The sequence below is a fragment of the Lipotes vexillifer genome, unplaced genomic scaffold (genome assembly GCF_000442215.2).
Source record: "Lipotes vexillifer unplaced genomic scaffold, Lipotes_vexillifer_v1.1 scaffold848, whole genome shotgun sequence".
NCBI classification, from domain to species: domain Eukaryota; kingdom Metazoa; phylum Chordata; class Mammalia; order Artiodactyla; family Lipotidae; genus Lipotes; species Lipotes vexillifer.
The window spans coordinates 190,717-199,813 of record NW_006790234.1 but is presented as its reverse complement, the minus strand read 5'-3'; the positions used below and the strand labels follow the sequence as shown (position 1 = coordinate 199,813).

The 9,097-nt window shown below is 40.9% G+C and overlaps 1 protein-coding gene across 1 annotated transcript in view; it reads left to right on the top strand.

Annotated features, from left to right (window-relative positions):
• The window catches only part of PIEZO2 (piezo type mechanosensitive ion channel component 2), a 340,562-nt gene that overhangs the window by 292,543 nt on the left and 38,922 nt on the right, over positions 1–9,097 (top strand). The window contains exons 33-34 of the mRNA XM_007463290.1: positions 1,499–1,613; positions 6,911–6,970. Coding sequence (XP_007463352.1) covers positions 1,499–1,613; positions 6,911–6,970 — 175 coding nt within the window. The remainder of the gene's footprint in view (positions 1–1,498; positions 1,614–6,910; positions 6,971–9,097) is intronic.

The following is a 9,097-nucleotide window of genomic DNA, read 5'->3' as shown; positions in this document are numbered from 1 at the left end:
CGGTTCAGAATTTTTTTAAAAATCAGTATTTTGCCAAAGCAAGTTTGCCTCTTAACATCCTAAACCTCAGAGATACTCTTAATAGAATTCCCGATTAACACGCTCAATAAACACCTACCGTAAATTCCTTTTTTTGGTGCTTCTGCTTCAAATTCCAGTTCTTCTCACTTTCCAAAATATGTTTTTGGCATAAAATAGGGTAATTTTTGGCCTCCTGTGTTTATTATTCAGAAACTGTACAGATCTTACATGTGCGTGAATTGCCCGTAAGATTCAGATTTCTACCTGTGAAGAAAAAGGAAATGTTCTGTCTTAGTAACCCATGACCTTTACATTTCCATGTATGGAAAAGTTGAATCCCTCTTTATTTTTACAGTGCCAGTGGTTTGCTTACACTCTGTTTTTCAAAGATTTCAGAAATCTGAAAATAATATAGAATAAAATCAAAGTGTCTGGGTTTTCAAGCGCCCCCCGGAAACATTCCTTTAACTTTATCTTCATAATAGAAAACCCAGCTTCCCTGAGACCAGGTGTGTGTGGGTGCACGCAGAGCATGCTGCTCGGCTTCGAGGTTGTGGATGGCTGACTTTGCGTATCAGGGTTTTCTTCCTGTTCCTTCTGCATGACTTGGGATACTGTTGGTGGGCGGGCTGTTCACAATTGCTCTGTTATGGTTATTGGTTGTACTGTATTAATGCAACTGTTTTTAGCTATTGAACGAAAATGACAACAGGCAACCAGAGGCACCCCAGTTTTCCTTCTGTACCATTCTGGAATAACCCCTTAACCTTCATATCACATTATTTTTCCTCTCCAAATACTAATCAATCTACAAAGCCCTTTCTCAAGTTGCTGGTAATAGCTGTTATTCACAAGAGAGAGTATTGGGAATTCCCTGGTGCTCCAGTGGTTAGGGGTCCGTGCTTCCACTGCAGGGGACACAGGTTCGATCCCTGGTTGGGGAACTAAGATCCTGCAAGCCGAGTGGCATGGCCAAAAAAAAAAAAAAAAAAAAAAAAAAACAGAAAAAAGAAGAGAGAGTATCAAACATGCAAAAGTATTTTCCCAAAGTAAATGAACAAAAGATGTTTTGGGTTTAATTCAAAGTTTATTTGTGCCGGGAGAAAACGAATTACACTTAGCCAGCCTTCCAGCTTGTTCCTAGCGTGTATAATGCAATAGGATCAGGAACTAAGTATCACAAATGATGGTGGGATGTGGGGATGTGGGAGAAATGGTGGTTTGTAGACCCAAAGTATTTCATGATTGTCTGATACCGAACAAAATATATGCCTACAACATCCTTTTTCACATTTTATTTCATGATAATGGAAATAGCACAGGTCAGCTCAGTGTATTGAGGGATATGTGAAAGGGAAGTTTACTTTGTGTTGAGAGAAAAAAAAAATTCTGAAAGTCAGGAAGCTTGGTATTGGTCCCTTTTCTTTTAATTCAGCTTATTAAAAATCCAGAAGATAATGGCGCTTTCTCCCTTCAGTTTGTTTATCAAGCCTGGATTACTGACCCTAAAACAGCACTCCGACAGAGGCGCAAAGAGAAAAAAAGATCTGCAAGAGAAGAACAGAAAAGAAGGAGAAAAGGATCTGGGGACGGTGAGTGATGAATGCGGCAGCACCCCTGCTTCTGTGCCCTTGAACACAAATGAGGAACCACAAAGGACAGGCTTGGGAGGAATGAAATTCTTGACTTCTAAAGAGTGCAAAGAGTTCTACGTACCCTTAACTACTCAGGTCTTGGAATAAAGTAAAACATGAATTTAAGTTAAGGTGCATTTTATAAAGTGAGAAGGGAGAGAGAAGCAAAATAAACCTAAAGAAAGTAGAAGGAAAATAATAATTTTTAGGTGGATATTAAGTCATAGAAAAGAAATATAAGACACAACCTGATTATTAAGTGAAAAGCTGTTCTTGGAAAAAACTAATGATAAAGATAAACCTATGGAAATTTGATCAAGAAAAAAAGGGAAAGCACAATTAAAGAGTAGTCAGGAACCAAAATGGAACATAGCCACCAGTGCCATATTCAACATTATATTGATTCATTTGAAAACATGATAGGAGCACATCTCTAAGGGGGAAAAGAATTCCAAACGACAGTAAAACACACCAAAAGCAAAGTTAAAGAGCAAGTGGGGCAATCAGGAAAAGTATTTTCATTATATATCAGACTAAAGACTAGTGTTCCGGATATATTAAGAACTTCTAAAAATCAGTAAAAGAAAAAATTCAACCCAATGAATGAACAGATGTGAAAAACAATTCAAGATCAGAAAATAAAAATGGCCAAAAGGAGGTCAATTTCAGTAGTAGTACAAGAAACACAAACTAAATATTTTGACATACTGTTTTTTTAACCTATTGGATTGGCAAGAACCTAAACATTTGATAGTATCACCGTTTGGAGCTAGTGGGGGCATACATATTTGTGGTGTTCTAAAGCAGCATATCCACTTTGAAGAGCAGGTGTCAGCATCCATGAAAATTTTAAATGAGTGTCTCCTACCAGAGATCTGTCCCACCTCCAGGTGTATGGCTTAACTTGAATCGATATTTACACATGAGCACAAGCACACGTGTCTAAGAATATTCATCAAACATTATTTATAACTAACAAAAATTTGGAAACATCCTGAATGCCCACATAAAGAAGGAGAATCAAGTAAATTATGTTACCAATGTATTATGGCATACGATTTAGTAATTTAAATAATGATATGGGCTACTTTGAACTGACTTGGAGAACAATTCCTGACCTATTGTTAAATGAAAAGCGTTATGTTGCAAACTGGCATGCACATTATGAAACCATTTATGAAACAAAGGAAACCAAAGTGCCTCCAGACAATATTTTGCATTTTTAATGGGTACCTATAGTCGCGTATAAATGCCAGAGGAAGATCAGGAAGAATACTTAGCAAGTTAATTACAGTGGTGACTTCTGGCAGAGGCGGGGAGAGACTGAGATTAAGGGGTAGGATTCAAGGGAACTTTAGCCTTGTTATATTTTAGTTCTTTACAAAGAAAATGTATATATAGATTCTTTGTGAAATTAAAAATGTATTCAAAAAAGAAAAGAAAAGGAAAACATAATTTCTAATGGAACTCTAATTGCAAAGCCGTTCTCCTTTTTGACCATTTTTTTTTTTTTTTTTTTTTTTTTTATTTATTTATTTATTTATTTATTTGTTTGTTTTTGCTGTGTTGGGTCTTCATTTTTTTTTTGTGCGAGGGCTTTCTCTAGTTGTGGCAAGTGGGGGACACTCTTCATCGCGGTGCGTGGGCCTCTCACTATCGCGGCCTCTCTTGTTGCGGAGCACAGGCTCCAGACGCGCAGGCTCAGTAGTTGTGGCTCACGGGCCTAGCTGCTCCGCGGCATGTGGGATCTTCCCAGACCAGGGCTCGAACCCGTGTCCCCTGCATTAGCAGGCAGATTCTCAACCACTGCGCCACCACCGGTAGCTTTTATTTTAGTTTAGTTTATTGGTTTAGAAAAGGCAAAATTAAGACACAGGCAGTGTAGCAAGTTAAGCAATAAAGAAGTGGATGCACAGTCTGGCCTTGAAAGCTACCCTAAGGCACCAAATCCTTGCATTGGTTGTGCTCTCTTCTGCCCCTTTCCTGTAATGTACAGGCAGTGTTTCCTTTGTTTCAAAAATGAGTCCATGCCGTCCAAGTTCTCCTGTACGTTCATCAGCAATGTATCATGAACACTTCTCCAATTAAGTATTTATAAAACTATATCATCCTTTTTTATTTATTTATTTATTTATTTATTTATTTATTTATTATTTTTTTTTTCCTTGCGTTATGCGGGCCTCTCACTGTTGTGGCCTCTCCCATTTGCGGAGCACAGGCTCCGGACGCGCAGGCTCAGCGGCCATGGCTCACGGGCCCAGCCGCTCCGCGGCACGCGGGACCCTCCCGAAACGGGGCACGAACCCGCGCCTCCTGCATCGGCAGGCGGACCCTCAAGCACTGCGCCACCAGGGAAGCCCCATCCTTTCTTAATAGCTGCAAAATATGGATATGCATAATTTATCCAACTCTTCCATCACTAATGGACATAAGGTTTGCTTCCAAATTTTGCCACAATTAAGAATGCTATCATAGATATCCTTGCACAGAAGTTCACATATAGTCGTGTGTGTGTATTTAAATGCATGGCAAAAAGTCAGGAAGAACACACACTTTCCACAAAATAGATGATCAAAAGTGGGATTTCTGGGTTAAAGTGGGTGCTTTTTTACTTTAATAAATATTTTCCCAAAAGGTTTTAGAAATTTACACTCCTAGGTATGAGGTGCAGGAGTGTCTATTCCCCTGTAGCCTTATCCCATAGGCTATTATTACTCTTTTTATTGTGTGTCTTTCTCAAGGATGACAAACGGCTTTTATTTTCATTTGAATTTTCCTAACTAATGAGATTGAACATTTCCTATTTCATATTTTCTTGGTATTTTTTACTTTCAAATCTGAGATTTAAAATTTTTATCATGTTCCATACTATCATTCTATTGGGTTGTTTGTCTTTATTAATTTAGGAAATATTTCCATGTTAGGGATATTATCCTTTTTTATATGTTACAAGTATCTTTTTTCCAATCCAATGCTTATCTTTTGACTTAGTTTATGGTATATGTTTTCTAAGCAATGTTTAATTTTTTGTGATGTCAAATAGGTCCGAATTTCTTTTTGCAAATTCTATGTTTTCATCTTGTTTAAGGAAGTCTTCCCCCCCAATTTTATGCAAATGTTTTCTTATATTTCCTCTTAATTTTATTTACCTTTTGAATTTTTTATTATTCTGTGAAGTAGAGATCTATTATGCTAAACCTGTTCGGTAATGTCTTCCTTTTTCTATTGAAGTTAAATGCTCCTTTTCTCAATATTAAGCTCCCATTTGTGGTATGGCTCTTAGGTATGTTTCTGGACTCTGTATTCTGATCCACTATCCTACTGTCTAGATGTGGGCCACTGTCTTATATTTTTGAGTCCAGTAGCTAGAGTTAGTTTTAATATTTAGTGTTGCAAACTTCCCTCACTATGCTCCTTTTTTCAAAATTGTATTTGCTACTCTCAGACATTTGTTCTTCCAAAATTCTTGGGCCAATTCTAAAAGATCTTTAGTCATCTTGTTAATATCTCATTAGTCTGTATCATGAAGATTATTTCATGCATAGATGCACCATCATTTACCTACAAATCTAGGACAGCAATAATTCAAAGATATTGGGACAGAAATAAATGTTTATTTCTTTAATAAATATTTATTCAGCACCTTCTTGATACAAGGGATCATCCCTTCTTCGTCGGCAGATGAAACAAGTAGCATCTGTCCTTCCAAAGTGCCAGCTGCCTTTGTGCTTTCTGTGCAATAACTCACTCGCCCCTCACTCCCTGCCCTACACTTGGGGATGTGAGGTCCCAAAGAGTGAAGGAACCTGCCTTGGTTACAGCCAGCCAGTGAGTGGTGGGTCTGGAATTCATAGCAGGTGTCCTGGCTCCAGACCCCTCCACCTTAACCAGTAGGCAACACAAATATAGGGGGAAAAAAATCCCTGTTGACATAGAAACTGCAAGGTTTCATTTAAAAAATAAGCATACATAGAATAGTGTGGGCCCAGAGGACAAATGTGACTTATGACCCAGAGTGCAAAGGAATACAGTTCTTTGTGCAAAAGATAGTCTCTGACCAGAGCCTGGCAGAAGAAAGCAAGTTCATGTATGAAAACTAAAGAGCGGATCAGCTTAGCTCGTAAAGACGGGATGTGAAACAGAGCAGCAGAAAAGAGCACAGTAGAAAATAAGTTTGGGAAGATTAACTGGAGTCAGGTTGTGAATCGTCTTTGATAGAGTTACCAGATAAAATACAGGAACCCCGGTTCTAGTTGAATTTTTTAGAAAAACAACAAATAATCTTTAAGCTTCAGTGTAATTTGGACATATTGCATGGGATTTACTTACACGAAAAAGTGATGTGTGGGGGCTTCCCTGGTGACGCAGTCATTGAGAGTCCGCCTGCCGACGCAGGGTACACGGGATCGTGCCCCGGTCCGGGAAGATCCCACATGCCGCGGAGCGGCTGGGCCCGTGAGCCATGGCCGCTGAGCCTGCGCGTCCGGAACCTGTGCAACGGGAGAGGCCACAACAGTGAGAGGCCCGCGTACCGCATAAAAAAAAAAAAAAAAAAAAAAAAAAAGATGTGTTATCTATCTTAAATTCAAATTTAACCGGGTGTCCTGTATTCTCATTTGCTATATCTGACAACCTCAGCCTTAAAAGAAGAGGCTAAGAAATAAAATGAAACTCTGTGATGTCATTTTAAGGGTGACCCACTAAAATTAATAACATTACCCCAAGGTGTTCAAAATTACAACTTAACAGTGTGTAACAGGAGTTAGCACACTTTTTCTGTAAAGGGCCGGATGGTAAATATTGTAAGTTTTGCAGGCTGTAAACTCCTGCTGCAACTCAACCCTGCCATCTTGGGATGAGAGCATCCTTGGACGGTATGTCCACAAATGGGTGTAGCTGTGTTCCAGTAAAATTTGAATTTCATGTAATTTTCATATGCACAAAATCTTATTGTTCTTCAGACTTTTTTCAACTATTAAAAATAGTTGAACTCACAGGCCATTTAACAACAGGAAGCAGGAAAGGTTTGGCCAGAGGACTGTAGTTTACCCACCCCCAGTTCCATGATTCTCATTCTGGAGTGGAGTGAAGAGAATCTGAAAGCTCAGAATTCTTATGACTTTTCCCCAGGAGCTCTTCAAATCGGCAGAATGTCCTAGATTTCATTATAAAATTCCTTTGAATCCAGAAGAGTAGTATTGGCATTAATTTACCCTAAAAGGATGTAACCCGTGTTTCTCGAACAGTCTTGGCAGGTCCTGTGGAGTGGGAAGACCGGGAGGATGAACCGATCAAGAAGAAGTCTGATGGACCAGGTAACAAAATATAAGGCTCCCATGGCGGGGGGCGAGATTGGAATTTGTTTCTTGCCCAGATAGTACGTAATGGAAGGCTGCCTGGAAACAATGAATTAAATCCTGTTGCTGGACTGTGACTTAATAATCAGCGTCCCTTGAAATCTCATCTCTAGTGAAATTGCAAAGGGACTCCAAAAAGTAGACCTGACCTTTACACTGTGGGATGAAATATTGGATTAGAGTCGGCTTGTAAATTCCTTTATCCAAGTACCTATGAAAGGGAGTTTGGAGAGCAACTTGTAAATGTCCCAGGGAAGCCATCAGAGTAGAGGCACAAAAAATATTGGCAATTAATTTAAAGTACATGGAAAAGGAGTGAAGTGAGAAGTAAGTAACTGTGGAACTGAGCGGGCCTCCAGGCTTGGGCCAACCTCCTCGTCTTCGGGAAGAAAACCAAACCCCACTGCGTTTCCTCAGGACTCCACACAGTGGGGGACAGAACCGGTGTCTTCTAACTCCTAGCCCGGCCACGGTGCCGTTTGGGCTTCACGGAGTCCACGATTGGGAGGAAGATTTCTCCATCAGGAAAGAAAGAGGAGAAACAAAAGCCTCCAACTGCAGTGAACCCAGATGCCTCTTGGCTCCACAGACACTGCTTCGTCTCTCATGGGGCTGGCGTTCCTGTGAGCATCACTTAGCAGCAGGCAAGGTTTTCAGGCTCTTTTGCTCTGGACACAAATACATCCAAGGATGCCATCTGCTGACACAAAATGAGGCTTCCTGAATGCTCTCCAAGCCCTCGGAGGCACAATCCTTGAACCTGGCCTCCACATCCAGGTAATCGGCTCATATGTCTGTGGGACCACATACCCCTTTATTGCTGCAAAGCTTTATCACGCTTTGGATGGCACAGCTCCTTTGCCAGGCACTTTTCCATGAGCTTTACACGCATTGACTCGTTCAACCCCCTCAAAACCCTCTTCCCCATTTAACCAAGAAGAAACTGAGGCAGAGAAAAATTAGCCAACTTCTCCAAATCTACACAACCACTTGGGTAGAGTTGGGATTTGGATCCAAGGACTCAGAATCCAGAGTCTGTGCTCTTAACAACTATGCCCTCCGGCCTCTATGGTTAAAAAATAAACAAGAATAAGAATCCTAATTTCCCATGTGAGTCTACGATCACCCCAGTGGGTAAAGTGCACGTTATGTTACACAGGGCTCCAACATAGTAACACCGTAAGCAAAACCGCAAAATAATTAGGCTTATCTTCACAGCTTCTAACAAAATAATTGTGAATATATGAAAAAAAATAGGTCGTCAAAAATATTAAGATGCTGCTAAAGTTTATCAAGTTTAGTCCTTCAGCCCCCAGGGGTCGAACTTGCCTTTGATGTCTACACGAAGAGGCTGTGGGCAGTCAGTATCTGCCAGGTGGGGCTCTCTTGGCTGGTTCCTCTGGGCCTGCTTGATCCGGAGGCTCAAGGCCCCTTCACACTACATGGTTCCCCCAGCTCCTTTTCCAGAGTCCCAGCTGGCAGCTCCAAGGTTCCTGTGACCTCAGTAGGTAGCACCGTCTACCGCTTCCTTGTGTCTCCCTGACCCACCTGGACCATGTGCGGAGCCCACACTCTAGTTAAGCTTCCCTTGGATGGACTTCCTTTGAAAAGAGCAAAATTTCACCTGAGAGAAGTTCTGCCTTTCTCCTAGGCTACCCAAATGCACAAATAATTTTTTCCCATGACAAAGTCAAACTCTGGTTCATGTTTCAGTCTCTAAAGTAGAGAGAGGACAGTGACCAGGGGTGGGCCATACACCTGGGCTAGAGGTTGCAAGACTACCACTTCTGGGCTAAATCCCACCTGCCACCTGTTCTTCTGTGGCTTGTTAGCTAAGAATGACTTTTACCATGTTTCATGGCTGGAAAAAAAATCAAAAGAAGAGTATTTAATGACATATGAAAATTATGGGATTCAAGTGTCAGCGTCCGTCATTAAAGTTTGGTAACCCAGGCTTGCCCATTGATAAACGATCCACTGTCTACAGCTGCTTTCACACCAGCACAGCCGAGATGGCCAGAGACAGCAAGGCTGCAGAGCTGGAAATGTGTACTGTACGGCCCCATCCAGAAAATGACCCCCCCC